The 21,960-nt window shown below is 36.2% G+C and overlaps 1 protein-coding gene across 1 annotated transcript in view; it reads right to left on the bottom strand.

Annotated features, from left to right (window-relative positions):
- Positions 1-21,960, bottom strand: part of trps1 (trichorhinophalangeal syndrome I) — a 114,878-nt gene that overhangs the window by 70,898 nt on the left and 22,020 nt on the right. The window contains exons 2-4 of the mRNA XM_066715975.1: positions 20,071-21,005; positions 10,663-11,780; positions 4,840-5,434 (exon numbers count right to left, since the gene is read on the bottom strand). Coding sequence (XP_066572072.1) covers positions 4,840-5,434; positions 10,663-11,780; positions 20,071-21,003 — 2,646 coding nt within the window. The 5' untranslated portion in view covers positions 21,004-21,005. The remainder of the gene's footprint in view (positions 1-4,839; positions 5,435-10,662; positions 11,781-20,070; positions 21,006-21,960) is intronic.

Below are 21,960 nucleotides of genomic sequence, written 5' to 3'. Positions count from 1 at the left end.
GGATGTTGGAATTTCAGACTCCCAAAACAAAGGCAAAACATTCACTGTTCCCAATTAGTAAAAACACACATATAATCTATAATTATACTTTGCTTGTGTTCTTCCACAGTGATCTGCAATACTTGGAATGGACACTTTCATTATACATCGCAGAGTCTATAATAATAATTTTTATCTCCCATTAAATGAGTGGGAAGATGAATTTGTTGAAGAATTATTTACTGCTAACAAGTCACCCCACCAATGGCATTTGAATAATGTTAGGCAAGAGCAATAAAAGCAGATTATTAAATAATCAAAACATATCACATTAAAAAGTCATATCACTCAGTCAAGGCATCCTCTTGTCTCTTGGAATTGTTCTCTGCAAAAATGTAATGAAACAAGGGCTCATATAGCACACTCCAACAACAACAACAAATGCACAGCAAGACAATTGAGCCACTGAACAAATATGTTGCCCATTTGTTTTTACCAGAGACTATGAACAAAAGAAAGAACGGGAGAAACCGAAATAAAGAAACAGGCTTCCATGGTCTCATGAGCTCTTTAGGTAAGAAACCTGTATGATGGATTTCCCCACTGTGACACATCTGTGTTGGCTTCAAGCGAGGCCAGGTGAAAATTGTATAGGTTGAGCTGCAGTCTCCAGATTCAACAATTCAGAGGTGTATGAAATTGGAAAAGGGATTTGGCTAGGCTAGCTTCGTTTGTGAGCCACAGCAGTGCTTTGAAAACATAACTTCTAACTTCAGAATTGGTGAGGAAAATACATACATGAATAACTACACTAGACATTAAATTAAACACTTATATCTATACTATTTTAATATTCCATTATTTTCAGGGTATATTTATCCTACACTGAGGTATTATGTGAGAACAATTATGTATTTCAATGACTATAGTAATTGCCATGTTAATTCTGCCTTCTAAATAAAATGCTGTGAGGACCAGACAATAGAATCAATGAAAGAGCTCTTTACAAATATTTCTAAATGCTAAACATTATTGTATTACAATGGTGCACATCTCCATTTCCTATTTTTATATTGGATTAAACCAGAAGTCTATCATTTTGTGTCGTTTTTAAGGGTGACATGCTGCTAGCACATATTACATGCATTGGTCATCAAAAGCTAAGGGGGATGCTTCAATGTATGAGAACAATAACGAATGTCTGATTTGGTATTTGTTATTTTCAGTAATGTAATGTATGTTGTTTTGCTGATCCAACCTGCCATTTCATTGGATATAGATTATCCTCCATTTTCTGAACTAAATTTTTCCCCTTTCAAATACAAATCTACTTTCCAGCTTTGAAAATAATTCAGCCCTGCCTTTCTTTTTTTTTAAATCAATGACTCATTGACTACATCTTAGTAACTTGAAAAATATTGTGATACATGATAGAAACCTCAAATTCTGATGTGCCTTATTAGCTAAGCAGTTACAATCTGATTCAACATTTCCTAAAGGTTATAATATAAAATCCACCTACACCCTAAACATTTTACATACTGACACGCCTTAGATAATGACTTAACCACCCATTCCACCACACCCAGTCTTTATGGAAACCAGTCTCTGAGAATTTATTTTTATTTTTATGAAAAACAGGTATAGTATATGCCAGAGGTCAACACATCATCACATAAAAACCAAAGAGATAACACACACTAATATCCTATATACATTTAGTTTTATAAATGGTAGATTTGTATGAATTGCTTTAGCCTGTTATTTTCACAGTTTTCTGACAGGATCTCCACCTATAACACTCATTCAGTCTGTAGAAAAAGACGGACGATGTTTTGCTACTAATTGACTGCAATGCTTTTTATTTGACTTTTTTGTAGATGTACTACAACTACATGTGCTTCTCTCACACAAAATATGGAAGCAGCAAAATGCTTGTTGGACAGTGCTTGTAGGGCATTGTCAAACAAGCAGGACTGCTTAGACTGAACTCTCAGGTATTTGATCAAGCCATGTACAGCTCTGGAATAAATTAAGAGACCACTCCAAGTTCAGAAATCAATGTTAAGTGGTCTCTTACATTTTTTCCAGAGCTGTATTTGCTCATCAATGTATTTTTCTGGTGGGGAGGTAAAGCAGCCTACAAAACCCAGTGCAGCCATCCAGAATTGCCAGCCCATCACTGTAGAACTTTTAGTACAAAGTAGATATGTTTTTATAAAATATATATATATTATGATGATAATGTATCACATAAGATAAAACCAAGAAATAACATATACCATTTCATAAACCTGCATTTAAAATAGATTCAATGGAAACTACAAATAATTCTAAGTAGCAGTTATATACAGTAATGTATAAGGTATCATATCTAACCCTTTACAGAAAGGTTGTCCTTATTAAAATAACTTTAATTCATACAGCTTATTATTTTATTGCATTAATCAACCATTACAGAATACAAAAACAGCACCTAAAGCAAAACGAAAAACTTGACCCAAATAGGGAAACAAATTACTTCATTTATATATATATATATATAAAAATGAAGTATATGAAGTGATTTTGTTGTTATGTATACAGACTTTTTAAAGATTTATGATTTGCTGCAGAGCAAGTGAAATTCCAAAGAACCATTTCTATCAAGAAACAATATAGGTATGGACAGGAAAAATTACATTAACAATGACCAAAGATTAATCGGATGTAGTTAAACCAGTTGAAAATGGGGGGCCATAAGGGGGCCATGATTATTACAGAGGGGCTGACGTCTGCTAGGGGGGTCTGGGGGCATGCTCCCCCGTGATTTTTTTTGTAAAATGGGTTTTAAAAACTCTGTTTGTAAGCTAAGATTGAAGGAAATTACAAGGGTAAGCTGGGCTATTCATAACAATCCAGCAAAAATGTACCACTATATTTGCTACCATATGCTAGTGACAGCATTATTTAAAAATTGACATTAACACAATAGACAATATAGACAACTCACCCCCAAAAGTGCTTCAATATGGAAACATCCCTGAGCATTTGTTCAGTGCAAGGGGGAATGGTATTAGTGAACAAAATAGGGTTCCCTTAATATGTAAAACTAAAGAAAATGCCTGATTGGACAGAATGGGTACACAACACCCCCCCAACACCACTGGAATGCATCTTTAACACTGTACATTAAGAAGCCCCTTTTAACCCATTAGCTAAATTTACTGCTCCACTGATAATGAGTTGAGATAACCAGAGCCAGCTAGGATGTTTTGGATTGGCTGGAGTGAGTGGGGCACTCAGGGGACCAGTCAGATTGCAGCAGGGGCCAGGATGTTTCCGCCCCTGGGTGACAGTATCTGGATACATCCTAGGTACGCATTGTAATCTTAGCTATGGAATGAAAAGATAGGTCCCACACCTACTCACGTAATAGTTCACCTGAGGACACAATATGATTGTATTGACATTTCATCTTTCTAGTTTTTGCTGATCACTGAGAAGACAAACTAGTAAAAAAAATATTTTTAAAATATAATGTATAAAACCTCAAGTAATTGCATAACGTAAGACTATTGCAACACTCTGGGTGTTATTGAAAGCAGGGGAGTGAAATTAAATTTAGTGATCTAGCAACTCTGCAGGACCTTACTACAGCTTTGAGTGGCAGTTGATAACATTGTGTTTTACAGGTTAGTTTATTTTATTCCCAATAAAAGGATAATATTCTTCAATAATAGTGAGACATTCATATTGTCTTGCTGCGAAAAGCAAAATAAAAATAACAAAAATGTATTTTTGCACTTAAAACTACTTTATATGTAAACTATGAGGTATTTTGAAGATATTTGTGTTTGTTATAACATTGTTTTATTTATTAACTTCTATATTTTGTGCTGATGTTTACCAAAAAAAAACTAAGAGAATTGAACCCTTAGAGACAGGCATGGGATCACATTAATGGCCAATTCTGTTCAAAGCAGTCTTTGCCCAGAAGGACATCCAGTATTGTTTAATGGTCACCTGAAGCAATACTAACCCAAGGGCAATACAGACCTTTAATGATTCAGCACCCTAGGCAGCAAATGAGAAGAAGTCAACCCAATTCCAAAGAGCAATCCCTAGTCTTGAATCAAATGGAGCAGCTTTCAAAACAAAGGCGTTCATTTTTTCTATTTCTTTCAGCAAGTTCTAAATGTAAGAAGAATGTACATTTCTCAAGTGCTGTCTCAATTCTCAAGATAGCACAATATCTCTCAATTAAATCAGGTACATGGCACATTTCAATACTCCAAGTGTGGTACTGTAGCTGATACAGCTGGACCTCATTATAGCTACACCATAAAAATATAAAAAAATACTACAGTTTTGAGTTACTCATAGAAAGGATGAAAATGTTTCCAGGTTAAGTTGTGATTTAAGTGATTTAAGGCCATGCCTATTTAATTTCATTAATCATATTTTGAATGGTTCAAAGCACTATATACATTTTCTTTTTGTAGGATTTGTGACAGATGTTCTTAATACATTTTTAGTCTGTTGTTAAGTTGAACAATACTGAAGTGATTGCAGTCCACATAATTTACCAGTACCTTTTTTTGATGACAAAACCTCAAGTTTTGGTATATGTAGACACAGTTTTCCGATTCAAACCAAAAGAAAAATAACTACAGTACTGAATTTTAAGGACACATTATATGAATTATATGGTTTTGCAGAATACATTAAGTACAAAACGAATGGTGGTATGACAGATGAGACCCATAATCCTGTCCAATCACTGCTATTGCATTGTATGGCTGCACACATAAACACAGAATATATTAGTAAGACTATTATTGTTTAACTAAGGGAAGAAAATAAAAGTGTGTTTCCTACCCGTAGAAGCGACTGTGACTCCTCCTTAGATTTGCTGTCACTCGTTGTGGAATATTGAGGAGTCAGTTGACTAGACTTCTCTCCACTGCCTGCTGGTGTTCCCTGCAGAAAGCTTTTAGACTCCCCAGTCAACCCAAAGACGATGTTAGGGGTATCCCTGACATTGGGCTTCTGTTGCTCCTGGTTTGGAGAAACCGTAGTGAGCAAGCCTAAGGCACCCTGCCCATATGACGGACTTCCCCTCAAGATATCCATGCCTCTTTCTTTGGGAACCCATACAATGCTGCGGCCTTTTTCATTGGAGACCTCACCCCAGCCTTTCTCCCTGAGCACTTCCTTATCTTCTGGCACTTCTCTCTTCACTGCACCATCACCAACAGCATTGACTGATTTCTGCTCCGGGTGCATTAAGCTATATAATTTCAGGTCGCTCTTTGACTCTTCTTTGATGCTCATGCTGCTGAGAAGACTGCACCCATTGGCTATGGTCAAATCCATCTCCTGACAGTGGACCGTGTTGAAGTGCTCTAGCAGGGTCTGGGTGTCAACTGCAGTAAAACTGCAATTGCGGCACTTGCAGCAGTTGTGCACTCTCCTAAACAGAAGAGACAGACACAGAATAAAAAATCAATTTATTTGCATATTGTGATCTGAAGATTACAATGGAGTTCCTTACGTATGGTTCTATAAGGGAAAGCTTTAACTTTAGGTATTATAATGTTTAACTTTAAAATCTTTGCTGCAGAGTATTCCTTCCCAAAGGAGTTGGGCATGCGTTGAGGATGTATATTAGCTAGCCAGAATAGTCTTACTCCTGGATTTACAGAGATCTCAAACAATGTTGTACACTCAGTTCAAAGATTCAGCTAAAAGAGCACTATAATGATTCTAGTTGAAGTTTATACACCCTTTATCTCTGTTCAATCAAATGGAATATTTAGTTTTATGTCCAACCTGTGTTCGATAAACTGAATATCAATTAAAATATGAACAAATGTGAAAAAATAAAAATGAAAAATACTTGTTAAACTATATGAAACACGAATAGCATTGTTTCAAATGAACAGTGTGAATACATTTGACTACAAATGTATATGGATCTATATGTGACTTAATGAGCTATAAAATGTAAGAATGCCTATAAATATTCTATACACATCTGTATATAATTTTATAGAAAGGGTATGACAGAAGCAGACTTTATTCATTTGTATATTACCTATGTGTAGAAAAGTTATGTTTGTGCTAGATTCCACATAATTTGCGTTCAACAGAAAAATATAGACAAAAATAATTAAACATAAAATGGAATATTCTTCCAATTATCCCATTTATTTAAAGATTTAACCATGGACCAGTATTGCAAGCTTAAAACATAAACCCCTGCATAAAATAACCAAAATACTTTATTTTCAAAGTTCAAACAGATGGAGGGCATAACTTTTTCCTAAAGAATAAAATTATGTATATATACAATACATTTCTCAGATTAACAATAAAAAATGACCGTATGTCACTTCCGACAACTTGAGCTGTTAACACGTTTCCCCTTGCCAACTAACTTGCCAGAATACTGCTACATAGCACTGCTCCATTCTGATCAGTGTGACTGACACTTTTTCCTGCATCAATGTTTGTGTTCACTGTCTGCTTTGGTTTCTTTAAAACTTCTAATATTATTAAAACGAAAGAATGGCTATTGATAAGAAGAGTTATTTTCCAGGCTATGTTCATTAGATATATGTTGCCCAGAATACACTGACAGCAATAAAAAAGGCAAATTGATGGTAATAGTAATTCAAAAAATCACCATTGGAGAGAAATGTGTGGTTCACTCACATGTCCTACATCAATCTATTTTTAGTTTTGTCACATACTATATAAGCTGTTGAAATGTGCTTTTAGAAAAGGAATGTCATTAGTGTGTGTGGTGTATTGCTCAACTGCAGTTCAATCACGTTTTACTCAACTGTAACTGAAAATAAAAAGGGTGAATTTTTGTCATACATCTCTCAAACTCTACATATTTAGTTTACTGGAGTTCATTCTCATGTAGTTGAAGATCCTAAATGTTCAGTTGCAGTACCCCAAATATCTATTATTATGAAATAGTAAAGAATTGTAATATTCCTGTTAAACAGGTTTAAGAAATTACACCAGACCTGTTTGTTTCCTTATCGGCTATTTCAGGGCAGTATATAAAGAGGAGAGTGTCTGCATCTACATGGAGTCTTAGAAAGATATAGACCTGATACTGTTTAAAACAAATAAAAAACAAAACTATATTAAATATTTTTTGAAAAATAAAGCAAACAGTTCTTCCCATGGTTAGACATGATTCCATGTTAGGTTTAGGTAGAGCACTGTATGCATCAAAACATACCCTTAGTTTTGACTTTGACCTTAAAAACTCTAGTTATAATTCTATAATAACAGTAAGCAAACATGTACTAAATAAAACATTAAATTGATATGTGGTATGCCTTAAAACTACATACACACACACACACACACACACACCAAACCACTAGAGTGAGTTAATATTTCCCCTTTTAAAGACTTCCAGATCAGTGTAGGAAACCATGCATGTCTTGTGTATTTTACCATCCCTGTAACAGACGTGTCCACAGTGACTGCAGTTGCACTGCCCCATTTGCCAGGCTCTCTCCAGACACATATGCACCTTAAATCACTTTCCACACCAGAACACAACATTCATTTGATTGCCCAATTTGCAAGGGGAAGTTAGTTTACAAAAGAGCGCTCTCTTTATGAATTGCTTTCCCTAAAATACAAACATCCAAATCCAATTACCGCTTTTGGGGAATTCGTTTAAATTGTGCAACAGGAGACAAAGTGGTATACTTTTTGGTGGTTTATGATAGTGTCGCAATGAGCCGTGGACATGTTGAATTAGAGAATGTAAGTCCCCTTTATTCAGATGTTTTCTGCTTTTAAATATATATATATATATATATATATATATATTTAAAAGCAAAACACAGCATCCTGTTCTAAGATATGCCTTAACTGGAGGGTTTACTTATCTAATATGGCAAGCCTCTCCACTTAATATTATAGATTAAATCATGGATATCTGTATATAACATTTTTCCCAACCATTTGGACATACACAGACATACAGACTGATGACAGATGAAAAAATATACCTTAAAAATCACTTTACTCTTTCTGCATCTATTCTGAATCTATTCACTAAGCTATACACTGCTTTATTTTAATTTTAAAAAGCTATCTAGAAACATTAATCTTTAGTAGCAATTAACTAAAAGAAAATAAACATGAATTAAGATTAAGTAGAATTAGTTTTGCTCTGAATTGAAGGATGCTTTTTCAATTTCTGTGAGAGCAATGAACCTGTTGAGCAAATAACTTAGTTCTTGCGATATTTGCTGGAGCGAAGATAAATACTTGTTGAAGTCAATTTCACTGTCAGTTGATCTTCTTTTAACTTTTTAAAGACTCAGCACAGGAGACATCTATAAACAAAGTTTTGGCAGGGATACATGTTGAAAAACAGGAAACCCTACTTATCTGCAAATATTCCACCTTACAAGCTTAACCTTTAAAACTGTCCCAGAGCTCGTCAAAATGATTTAGAGTTGGATCACAATGTGAATAATGCTCGCTCATGCTGTTACAACAGAGCCAAAGTGGCGTAAACAGCGCAATTAATACAGTCAAATGTTTATCAGCATTGCAATATCGGAAACAGGAGGAAAACACTACGAGCTATTACCCTGAGCACAAATAAAATCGAGCAATAAGCAACCGTCAACAGCATGGTGACAAGGAGTCTGTGTATTGATTGTCGAAATGTCAACCTGGCAGAGGTGTTTCTAACAAATTAGTAAGTCAGTCTATATGTTAATGGATGATGCTTCAGTGAATAACCATGGAGGTGGATGAGTAAATACTATTTACACGGATTTGGGTTTTAAGTTAAGTCATGTTTTAAAAAGAAGAGTTCTCCAGATAATACATTCAAGTCTTGCTGTTTACTACCATGCTGAGATTTTTATTCCTATTATGTTCAGAATACCAGGGGTTCAGGAGTTTATGACAAAACTGTAACATGCGGGATGTTTGACTTAGACGTAACAAACCTGTTAATTAATAAAACAACAACAACCAAATCTATTTCCTAAAGAACTGCAGAAGAGGCTGAGAGGAAATGGTTGAGTCCTACAGAATCCTGATGGAGAGCGACACTCTACACGCAAACGTCAGACTTAGCAACAAGACTAGCACCAGAAGACATACTTTTAAATTGCCTTTTTACCCCCCCCAGACACAGACAGTTATGGGCTTTCGGAATACAATCCCAAGCTTTTGATTTATTGGGATCATTCAAGACCTAGCTAGATGAAGGTCTGCAGTCAAATAGTTACAAGGAGCAGGATCACTATTTGTGGTCCCGTCTGCGTTCTCATAAATTCAGACCAATACAATCTTATTTCTTCCAGTGACAGTCTGCTCTACAGAGTAGGCTCCAACCAGCAAATGGTACACAGTCCGCTGGGAACGGACAGTGTTTGATTCTTGTTGTGTTTACTCCATGCACTGAAGTGTGAGTGCCTGGAATAGAAAAAGTGCCTTACTTTCTTAAAATAAGACAACTGCAGTGTGAGGCTGAGGATTCAGCATATATACGGAATGACTCCATAACCTGGGAATTTGCAATTTCATGTTTTAATTCACGCACCTAGTGATGGATATATAAATATGTAAATATATGCACACTCACATACACAGGCAGCATGCAAGTTAACAAATAGATATAGACACAGGTGACTCAGAAATGGCACAGCATTGTCAGAGCATTGCAAAGCCTAAAGGGAATGTGGAGCAGTGAAAACAAGTGGAGAATGTCAATGACAGCAACACTTTGAACACCACTGTTTGGCTATTAATGAATAGCTCAGGTATAAGGAGCCTGAATACTCCAAAGTCCTTAGTACTCATAGCAGGAGGAGACATGCAATGTATCTGTAAAGGAGGGAAAAAATCCAAGATCAATTGTAACTTAGTGGAATTAGTGGAATGATCCTACAGTGCAGAAGCATAGTACATCCCACATTTGGTACCACTTGTAAGATACATATGTAATTCAGGCAACTGCACATGATACAGTCAAGAATAAAACAATGTGACTGTCACCTGCCAGTCATCTGCACAGTGGATACTTTATCATAGCATACCAATATACTGCTCCTCCATTTGGTTTAATATTTGTTTTACAATGCTTACTTTTGACTATAGTTAGAAGTAAAAAATAAATAGTATTTTTCAATGAATATGTATATGTTTGGAATGGAATTTATTATGATTTCCCGTTCAAAGGGGTTCTCCAATTTTGCACACTCATATATTACGAAGAAATTAAAACATAACTCTGTTTCCTTCATGTCAGAACATGTTACTCAAAATCACAATAACTGTATCTGTGTTTGGAATGCTGAACTGACATTCAGAACATAGGAGAGAACCCAGAAGGTTGACAATAGCTGCGAAAAATGTTTCCAATTAACCGTGTCAATCAGTAATATATATTTGGAGGGGCTGTTTATATACATATATTTGTAGATTTGTGCCTTTATATTCTAGTTATCTTTCAGAATTGCATTGACATTTTCAATATTATGTTTATGCAGTAGTGTTTTAAAAGTAATAACAGTAAGCTGCAGCTAATTTAACTGAATCCTCATGGTGTACTCCCTGTGAAACCAGGCTTACTAAAAACATGAATTGACTGATGGAAAAATAACAACATAAAGTGTAATTGCAGGGTTGTCAGCTTACCTGTAGTGACGAAATATTTCTTCTTCGACCTCAGTAACAAAATCACATTTGGTGCAAGAATGCTCCTTATTTTCCTGCGCTGGCAATTGTGCCGGCTCAATCCCAGATTGCTCATCTTCGGGCTTGACTTCCATTGCCATTTGGGAACTGTGCATGTTTTCGTAATGAAGCAAAAGCACATCGACATCATGAGCTGAAAAGGAGCACTGATCACACAGGTGCTTGACTTTGGCTCTCCCTGCCACACCAGGGGACAACTGCAATAGCAAAAGGGCACAGTGGGAACAATTACTTTTCCTGCAGGCAAACGGGTAGGTAATTTCCCCCAGGTGCTTTTCAGGACTGCAAAGGCCTCTTGGGCAGAACTGACAGTGCTTAATTGTACATTTGTGGATGCTGTGCACCTGCTGATAGTGACGCAAAAGCGGTCCAACAACAATCACTTCTGGACCATGGCTCATGGAATAGCGAAAATCACAGAACTGACAGTTGTAACTTGTCACCACAGCGTCCTCACTGGATGCTTTGCTCATTGCCTCTTTTGTCTTCGTGACAAGCAGATCCCCATCTGGATTTTTACTTACATCGCTTTGGATTACCGGGTCTTCTCTTAAGATTTTCTCACTGCTTTCCTTGTTGGGGCTTATGGACTGACAGTGTTTTTTGTCGTAATGTTCTAATAATCGTAGTGTGCTGGATGACTCGCAGCTAAAGCTACAGAATTTACACCAATAGTAATTAGAGTTATCTGTACTGTTTTGTCCTGCCGAGTCCATAGACCTAATAGGGACAGAATAACCTACAATGGTGTCGTCCTCTGCCCGGATGGTAACACGGTCTGGCCATTTCCCAACATCACCAGCTTCCACGCAGCGAGGCAAACAGTTGGCTTTGCCAGAGTTCTTCTCTGATGATTTACTGCAGTCTCTCGCCACTTCAGAGTTTGTTTGGTGGGCCTTTATCTTATTTGGATGGGTGGCTAGAAAGTGCTGCTCTAATTCGGTGGAGGAGCTACCCATATAGGTGAAATTACAGAACTTGCATCGGAAGTACTTTGTGTTGCCTTGACAATCTGGTGTTTTTCGTCCAATTCCAATGAAGGTTCCTCCTAAAGTAACCTGCAAAACACAATTCATCATTAATTCATTAAAATTTGTTCAATTTCTTCTGTATGCTTTTAATTGTACTGCTGAAGTAAAAATTAGCAGCAAAATTACAGATTTTAAATTAAAATTGAGTACTAATCATTTCATTAATCCCACTGTGAACAGTAAAGAATCAAAGGACAAAAGTCATTTCACATTTTCATTAGGTATTTTATTTAATTATTTATTCATCTGAACAATTTACACTAAAAATATTGGTGAGATCTGAAAACTACCAGGATTAAATGGAGTCAAAAGCAAAAATGCCAATAATGCCAAACATTACTAATAACCTCAGGAAGAATTTGCAAATAACAAGCGGAGCAGAATTCAACTGAAGATGACCCTGATCTGACTATTAAGTGGTAGTAAAAACAGAAATATGCCCAGAAAAATAACAAACGAGGTAGTTTATAATACACAGCTAGTAGATATTCCTTCTGAAGCCAGTATAATAGGTCTGGCTCAAAATCATTCCTTTTAGTCTTTTGTTAAAGCGTCAGCATGCAGAGCCACAAGGGCGGACTTAATTTGACATACCATATTTCTCATGCACACTTGAATGAAAGAGTTGAGTAGTAGTGAGGGAATAATGGTTCCATTTCATTTGAAACCACCGAGGTAGATTATTTTATTTTTTCTAATTCTGCTTCTACTTGAAAGAAGGTCTGGTAAAAGTCTAATGAACTAAAACACAACATTCACCTATGAATAACATTAATCTTTAAATGATTTGTGCAATAATAAGCTTGGGTTTGCAGAATATTCATTTTTGAAACTATTGCTTTTATAATTGTACTCTTTAATATAAAGATGAGAAGAATGTCCTGCTACATAATGATGAATGTGTGATAGAGAAAACTTTCTGTCGAAGGGTACTTGAAAAGAGAAACATTGTTTAGGCTTTATGAGATGTCAAATCCAGAACATTCGGTTTAGTTTGTAGCTTTTGTACTTTTCTGTGGCTGTTCAAGTTTACAGCCTTCTTATTTGAAATGGGTAACATAAAGTGCAAATGTTACTTGGCTACACAAGATGTGCTTGATTCACAAAATTTGTGATCATAGCGAGACTATTTTCAGAAGCTTGTTTCTTAAATATTTAGTCATCTTGGCCTATAACCTAAGCATGAGAAACAGGCAGAAAGCATAACACTTTAAAACAACAAGAGCAAATAATAATAATAATAATAATAATAATACATACATACATACATACATACATACATACATACATAAAAACTAGACCTTTATGGTAATTATGTCTGAATAACATTATATTTGATTAAGTAACTTGCATATACGGTCATGCACGTCATGTATTCATTTCATAATTTGCTTTACACAACTGTGTAACTGTGCTGTCTGATCAATTCCCTGCTCACGGGTTTCAAAAATGAAATTTCTTAAAAAAAAAAAAAAAAAAAATCCAAACTATTTTGGTACTTCCTCTTAACTTCTCTTAATTCGAAACTACACGCACACAGTGCTCATTTCTGATTCATCTTGAGATAACTTCTCAAAAAAAGTGGTCAGTAGCATTGAACTGATAGCTGAACAGAGAATATTTAAACATGTTTTTGTAACTTTTCGTATGCCCTACATGAATACAATACATCAGATAATTCAAATATAAACATTTTCATAAAAAGGAGAGTGGTATGTTTAGTTTATGACTGTACAGACTTGACCCTTCAATAGCACATCAAACCCTACCACATATTTGAATGTACTATGTGTGTCACCCAATCTTCTTCAAGAAAGTTATTGATTGTGTATGACTATGCTATAACCTTTGGATGACCTGACACTTTCAGGTTTCGTAGCCCTAAAAAATTTAACTGGGACTTTTCATTGAGTAATACACAAAATTTTCCGAACGAAAGTTCTGAAAATATAGGACACCTTGCCAAGCCTATGGAACTGAAATAAACTATCAAGCTACATGAGATTCATCATTTGTGGTTTTACAATCAATTTAAAATTCAAAAGAAATGTCAGCAATGTTTAATTAATTAAATGAGTGCTTATTGTACTCATTTTAAAGTTATTGCTATTATGCAAATTTATAATATTGTTTTATGCTCCAATCTTTGCATTCTCTTGCATGCCTTGTTTATCCAAAGTAATTTATTTATTTATGTATTTATTATAGCAAAGAAATATCTGAGCTTGATAGCATGAGCCACTTAATTAAACTGGCACCTCAAACTTCAGTATCTTAGTCTTTTGACGATACTCTAATTAACTGCACTATTGACACGTGTTTCGAGTGCATTTGTATCCTTTGGAAGTGAAACTTTCCCAAACTCTTTCCTTTCTGAACTACATTGTAGAACTTTTACATTTAAAAATAAGTTACAGTATTACATAAATCAATCAATAAAAGACACATTATCGTACAAACTTTAGTGCAGCTTTAAACTCAGATGTTTTACTCCACAAAACACACCACAAAAGGGCAATCACAAGTCAATTTGTGCTCTAGACATAAATACTTATTTCTGTCATTCAAGAATTGAAATTGGCATGTCTAAGGAATTATTTCTGAAGCAAGTCAAGTTAATTAAACATATTTTATCTGTAATATATGTCCTGGTCTAGTAGGACACAATCAATACTGGTGCTTTCCAAGGGATACATTGTTATTTTATGGAAATGTAATAAGAATGTTTGACACACAGTTTCATACAATTTCACTTGTTTTCTAAATGTTTAATTCAAATTGTCTTATATATATATATATATATATATATATATATATTTTTTTTTTTTATAATATAAATGCAGCCTTTATATAAGCTAGCACAACATTTCCAGAGATCAATGTGATACAGATAAGCCCATGTTCAGATGATTCATTCTTGTTGAATACTGAAAAATTAAATCTGATAATTTCTCTTGTTCACATTTGTTCACAGATAGATCATAGGAACTTTAGAGCAGCAGAGTAGCTGCTGCCATTACTGTTCAGGAATGCTGATTTACCACTCATGTCCACATTTATGAGTCAATGAACTTATAGCCAAATATTACGTACATTGATATTTAGCAGCTCACCTCTTTAATGTTTACTGAGGAATTTAAGCGCTGGTTGGAGGACAACACAGCTTGCACTGACACCTCCCAATCCTACATGTTCCCTAGCAACCACATAAGTCGATTTTGTGCACCAAAACTAGGGTTCTCTAAATATCTGTCCACAACCCAATGCTAGCAGCACTTGGGACTAAACAACTACTCCCCAACTTTTACTTTGGAAGGGCAAAGAATGACTGAGGACCTCATTGAAAACCTGCCTGCTGATTTTTTGTTTGTTTCTGTTTTGGTAAACAATATAAATATTCCTAAAGTGTTCCTTGTGGAAAGATTAAGATGTTTTTCCACTCCCCTGAAAGAAAAGCTCAGCTGAAAGCAGCGATCAGCAAGGTAATATTTTAATGGAAGCGCCTCACATATTCAGTGGGTCTTATTAATGACCCCAAGAGAATATTTATGATATGCAGCAAAGCTTTACTGCAAACAAAAGACAGCTCAGAAAGGGAGAGCAACACACCATTCCGAATCATTACTATGTATTTTAAACTCATAGAAGTAAGAAACATTTCTGTAAGTGCTCACAATATATATATACGATTCTGAACTTTTGCATAATGTGAAATTCAAAGGCAAACATAATTATAATAATTGTTATCATGGGAATTATTTAAGTGTTTAAGAGTGAAAGCAATAACAGAAATCATTGTGTGTGGTAAGTACATTGAGGAGGGTAAGAATAAAAGGTAAAATGTGTTTTGGATAATAATTTTCATAAGATGTGGGACACAAATATACCTATTCTTCAAGAAATACAAAAATAAAAACTACAGATTAATATAAACATGATAGTGCTGAAGACCCAACCATTACGAAAATGCTACATTTATGTATTATCTATTTTTTTTTTTAAGTTCCTTATTTTCCCCAGCATCCATAGTATTCATTTTTTGGTTGATGAGAAATCACAACTTTAGATATTACCACATGGATTATTTTCCGTTCATGACGTGTGCTTTTCTTTTTTCATTTTTTTTCTTCTAAACCACACCAGGGCTCAGATTAAATCAAAACTTTGACCAACCCAGTAACAGAAAACTACAGTACTGTACTGAGTGGCAGCTTCATTTTTTGTAAGATGCCACTTTCTTCTACTTATAAATGTAACCACCATGATGTACAGGTTCATAGTTTGCTATTAGCAAGTGGGTCAAAGTTTTGATTTAAGTCGGCCCCAGGTTTAAAATCGTAGTTATGCTTATGCTTGTGTTGTAATGAAGAATTATGAAAAAAAATTAAATCCTATCATGACTGGTTAAGAACAATATAATATACATTTAGAGTAATGCATACTCTGCAAAAGTCCCGGAAGTACAGTGAGGGAAAAAAGTATTTGATCCCCTGCTGATTTTGTACGTTTGCCCACTGACAAAGAAATGATCAGTCTATAATTTTAATGGTAGGTGTATTTTAACAGTGAGAGACAGAATAACAACAAAAAAATCCAGAAAAACGCATTTCAAAAAAGTTATACATTGATTTGCATGTTAATGAGTGAAATAAGTATTTGATCCCCTATCAATCAGCAAGATTTTTGGCTCCCAAGTTTCTTTTATACAGGTAACGAGCTGAGATTAGGAGCACTCCCTTTAAGAGAGTGCTCCTAATCTCAGCTTGTTACCTGTATAAAAGACACCTGTCCACAGAAGCAATCAATCAATCAGATTCCAAACTCTCCACCATGGCCAAGACCAAAGAGCTGTCCAAGGATGTCAGGGACAAGATTGTAGACCTACACAAGGCTGGAATGGGCTACAAGACCATCGCCAAGCAGCTTGGTGAGAAGGTGACAACAGTTGGTGCGATTATTTGCAAATGGAAGAAACACAAAATAACTGTCAGTCTCCCTCGGTCTGGGGCTCCATGCAAGATCTCACCTCGTGGAGTTTCAGTGATCATGAGAACGGTGAGGAATCAGTCCAGAACTACACGGGAGGATCTTGTTAATGATCTCAAGGCAGCTGGGACCATAGTCACCAAGAAAACAATTGGTAACACACTACGCCCGCAAGGTCCCCCTGCTTAAGAAAGCACATGTACAGGCCCGTCTGAAGTTTGCCAATGAACATCTGAATGATTCAGAGGAGAACTGGGTGAAAGTGTGGTCAGATGAGACCAAAATCGAGCTCTTTGGCATCAACTCAACTCACCGTGTTTGGAGGAGGAGGAATGCTGCCTATGACCCCAAGAACACCATCCCCACCATCAAACATGGAGGTGGAAACATTATGCTTTGGGGGTGTTTTTCTGCTAAGGGGACAGGACAACTGCACTGCATCAAAGGGACGATGGACGGGGCCATGTACTGTCAAATCTTGGGTGAGAACCTCCTTCCCTCAGCCAGGGCATTGAAAATGGGTCGTGGATGGGTATTCCAGCATGACAATGACCCAAAACACACAGCCAAGGCAACAAAGGAGTGGCTCAAGAAGAAGTACATTAAGGTCCTGGAGTAGCCTAGCCAGTCTCCAGACCTTAATCCCATAGAAAATCTGTGGAGGGAGCTGAAGGTTCGAGTTGCCAAACGTCAGCCTCGAAACCTTAATGACTTGGAGAGGATCTGCAAAGAGGAGTGGGACAAAATCCCACCTGAGATGTGTGCAAACCTGGTGGCCAACTACAAGAAACGTCTGACCCCTGTGATTGCCAACAAGGGTTTTGCCACCAAGTACTAAGTCGAAGGGGTCAAATACTTATTTCACTCATTAACATGCAAATCAATGTATAACTTTTTTGAAATTGATTTTTTTGTTGTTATTCTGTCTCTCACTGTTAAAATACACCTACCATTAAAATTATAGACTGATCATTTCTTTGTCAGTGGGCAAACGTACAAAATCAGCAGGGGATCAAATACTTTTTTCCCTCACTGTAACCCATGCAGATCAAGTCATTAATGTTTACCCAGGAATTAAAAAAAACGGATTACAAGAACAAAGAGGCAGAATACATGGAGATGGATTACAACATTCATGACAAGGGCGTGTGAGTCAAGCCCAATATCTAAGCAAATTAAAGTCTTAATCGTTCCTAAGCCTGTTTCAACCACTTTTGTGTTTAAAGGTATATAGACATTTGCCATGTTTCTTTTTCTTTTCTTTTTCTTCAGTTTGTGTAGTATCACTTCCATTACTTTCTTTTCTGCAACTTCAAGAAATCCCTCAGTGCTCCAATCATCTCAAATCTGACCAAATCTATTAATCAAGAACACCTCAAGAACTGTGTTTGTTTGTTTCTTATTCACTGGTCATCAGCATGCAGTTGTGTACAGTTTCTTCGCAAACATATTGAAATATTAAAGCAAATGAAGGAACAAACTTTACACTTAGCTCAGATACATACAAAAATAGAACATAGCACTGCAAAGTTATATGGACCAACTTCCATGACTACAGTGTTTTAACTCTTCTATCAACTTCCTCAAGACAACTACTACATGTACTGTAATTTGTCTCTGTTGGCATTGTTACACTATTGTTACACTGTTACTGCTTGGCTTTAACTCAGAAACCAATTCAGGCCACATTTAATTTTATTAGTATTTATTTAAAACATAAATTCAAGAAATGTATGTTTTAAAATGTATACAGGGGATTACAGTATTGAATGAGACGGTACTGGATGTATGTATTGAAAACGTGAAATTGAATTTCCAGTAACCGAAAGCATTTAAACTGCACACAATGTATACAAAGCTCATCCATGCATTAAGAGTAATTAGCTGTATTATGAAGTCATTGTGTGTTTCGGTTAAAAGGCCACTTGGAAGAGAAGCTCCGTGAATCTAAAACAGAAATATCCTGAAACCAAGGTATGTAATGTGTAGCATAATTCAATTGTTAATTGTATGCAATGCAATGTTTGTTTTTAAGTTTTAAGTTAAGATATTCTTCAGAATATTTGATTTTCAGAATATACTTTCAATTGACATAAGAAGCAATGAAAGCAGTGATTAATTTTAAACAAGATATTTAGAAAGTTCTGTTTCATTAGTGTGTACCAGTAGTGTGTATCTTTCATATACTTTTCTGCAACTAAAAGCTTAAATACTTTTGCGCTATAGAACATAATAATAGATTTGCAATTTATTCGATTAATTACATCCAAACTTTGACCAACCTGACAATCACGAATTAAAAGCATTATCTAATGTTGTGTTGAATATCTAGAAGGAACATCCGTCTATCAAAAAAACAAACATGGTGCGTCAAACATTTAATATTACCTGGACTTGTGTGTTTGTCAACTGTTGTTAGCAATTCACAAACCGAAGGTATCTTTTATTGTAAAGGAAAACCCAACAGTTATATCCTGTTCTGTGACTAAGTTTGTTTTTTCATCTGTCTGCATTACATCTAAAACTGTATCTGCATTTGGAAAAGGTTGTGGCTGCAAACTTCTAAATAGAGCTAAACAAACAGAGGACTGTATTAAATAACTGACTAACATTATATTTAAAAGGTCACGTGCAGCAAAGGAACGGAGGTAATATAAATATTGGTATAACAATAGGGGATCTGGCAGTGCTACTACCCCAACAGTTTTTCAATCTTCCCCTTCATAGGAATGTAATGTTAGTGAAAAGCGATGGACTATTTGAAATCTGTGCACAGAGTATCCTTCAACTCCTGAACTCCTGTGTTTACCTGTTGAATTTTTTATTCAAACCAAAATGTAAAAGTTCATTATTTAGCACTCTAGCACATGGATGCAGGATCTGGATATATTCATAGCCACTGAATATCATTATAATATTGTCTCTCAGCCAGAATCAATTTTACTTAACTCTGTATGCCCACATATGTTCCTTATGTTATGTAGTTTAAAAAAATGTCATTGGATATCCCTCCACACACTCATCATGAATGCAAATGCAAAATGCATGTTAATAACTTAAGTCCCCATAAGGATACAAGGGATTTGATTAAGCTCAGGGAACAATTCATTAATTTCCCTACTGTATAAATCTCTTGATTGTATGCTTGTTCCATCTTTTAAGTCTCCCACCTTTACTTTACTCATTCCAGTTATGAAAGAAAGGCTGTTCAAGATAAAAGGGCCCAAGGGGAATGACTTGTTTTAACATTTCAGTAAACAGACAGGATTTGAAAGGCAGCATCGGATTTCAGGTTGCAGAAAGTGGGGCATGGTCACAGATGCATACTGACCTGCACATCATATGTCCCGTTCAGTACCATGGGTCGCTGGGAGTTGATGTCCTGGAGGACACCAGTGAGCATGCTATGGTTGAACTTTTGGAAATCTTTGGAGTGAGTGAACTGAACCATGTTGTGGAGAGCCAGGATCTTGGTGTCTAACTCTGCGTCCTGCCTGGTGCGGTTGTGTAGGCCCAGGTGGTATTTGCGGAAGTGCTTAATGAGATCTGTGGGGTCGTTGCCATAGTAGCCATAGCCGCAGATGTTGCATTTGAAGTCTTGCAGTTTCGGGGAGGAGGGGGCTGCGTCAGTGGGGCTGTCGCTGTTCCTCGCCTCTGGCTTGGATCTGTCCAAGATCTCAGGAGAAGGCTCAGCAGAAGGCACTAAAGGGGTTTCAGAGGCCACAGGCTCCACATCCAAGCCCAGGCTCTCTTGGTCCAGCTGCCCGCCTTGGACTATAACACTGCTACTGCTCATAGCCAATGGTGACAAGCCATGCGCTTCTTTTGTCTCGCACAGGTCCCCAGATGCGGCACAGGCCCCATCCTCGCCATCATCTGGATCTGATCTCGGAGGAGACTTCAGCAGATCGCAGACTCCCCCAGCAGCTGGAGATGAGAGAGCCGGCATATTTCTGTCTGTCACCTCATCATGGGGGAAGGATGGAACATTTCCTCCCTTCTTGTGGCTTTCATAATTGAAGCCAGGCCTTTCACTCAGTGCTGAGCTTTTCAAGTCTTTTTTGATGCTGGAAGAAGGCTCCGAGACATGCATATAATGATCCTCCTTCTTGTCTGGCTCTAGCGCATCTCCCTGACCGATGTCTTCTTGCATGAGATCTGAAGATAGGTCTTTGTTCTTCACACACTCCTCACTCTCGGTACCTGTTGGAGTTTCGCCTTCACCACCAAAGCTTTTCAGAGGGGGATTCTTTTTTCGGACCATATCTGTAAAAAATAAAAAATTACATATCTAGTAACAGTCTTATGAAAGCATACTAACGGCTGGTTACTGCCAGCTGTTAGCATATATTGATTTAATGTTCAAACTCAAAACTGTTTCTATACTAGTACATTGCTCATGCCTCAAAACAAACGCAACATACCAACTTTATACTATAAACAGTTGGAGTTCTAATATTATTCAGAATATCTGTTCATAACACTTTAATTAATAAAATCTGTCTATTCAAATTACTGATCTTGTTGATAGTCCCTCCAGAGCTTTTTACTTCTTACTTCCTTACTAAATCAAAGAAAACCAAAGTATGGATCTGACATTAAATTATTCATGTTTACACTTAGAAATTAAGAAGTAAGGTCAGTAATTTACTCCAAGTCTACACAAAAGTGGAAATATCTGTATCTTTAAATTCATGACACAACAAACAAAGGAGAAGTGATATTTTCAGCTCCTTCAAAATATGGTTCCAAATCTTGCCATATCATTCATCTAAATAAGAAAATATAATCAGAAATGTTCCCAGTCCTTATGACACAATAAATACAAAAAAGTGTAATTTCCTGCTTACTGCTCAGTGTGACACAAGGCAACTTCTCTATGAAAGTATGTAAAACAGATCATGGAACATTGCAAATAAATACTTTGAAGTCAAATATAATCTGAATAAACAATTCTGCAAAAACACTAAACCCTGCCACATCATTGAGCTCTTGCTCTTCAGTTATAAAGAAGTTCACAATACTATTCATTTACATACATAGGCCGAATATCATGTTTGTTTTGTAAAAGGTAATACATTACTTTAAGCTTACATCAGCGTAACAGTGGTAGATTAAGGAAGAAGTCAATCATTAAAGGTCTACAGTATCTCGAACACTAATGACCAAATGTTCCAATGGAATAAATTATGTACCAAAGGATAATATCATCTGTGCTTCT

Source organism: Amia ocellicauda, chromosome 10 (assembly GCF_036373705.1).
Source record: "Amia ocellicauda isolate fAmiCal2 chromosome 10, fAmiCal2.hap1, whole genome shotgun sequence".
Lineage (NCBI taxonomy): Eukaryota > Metazoa > Chordata > Actinopteri > Amiiformes > Amiidae > Amia > Amia ocellicauda.
This window is presented reverse-complemented; position numbering and strand designations above follow the sequence as displayed.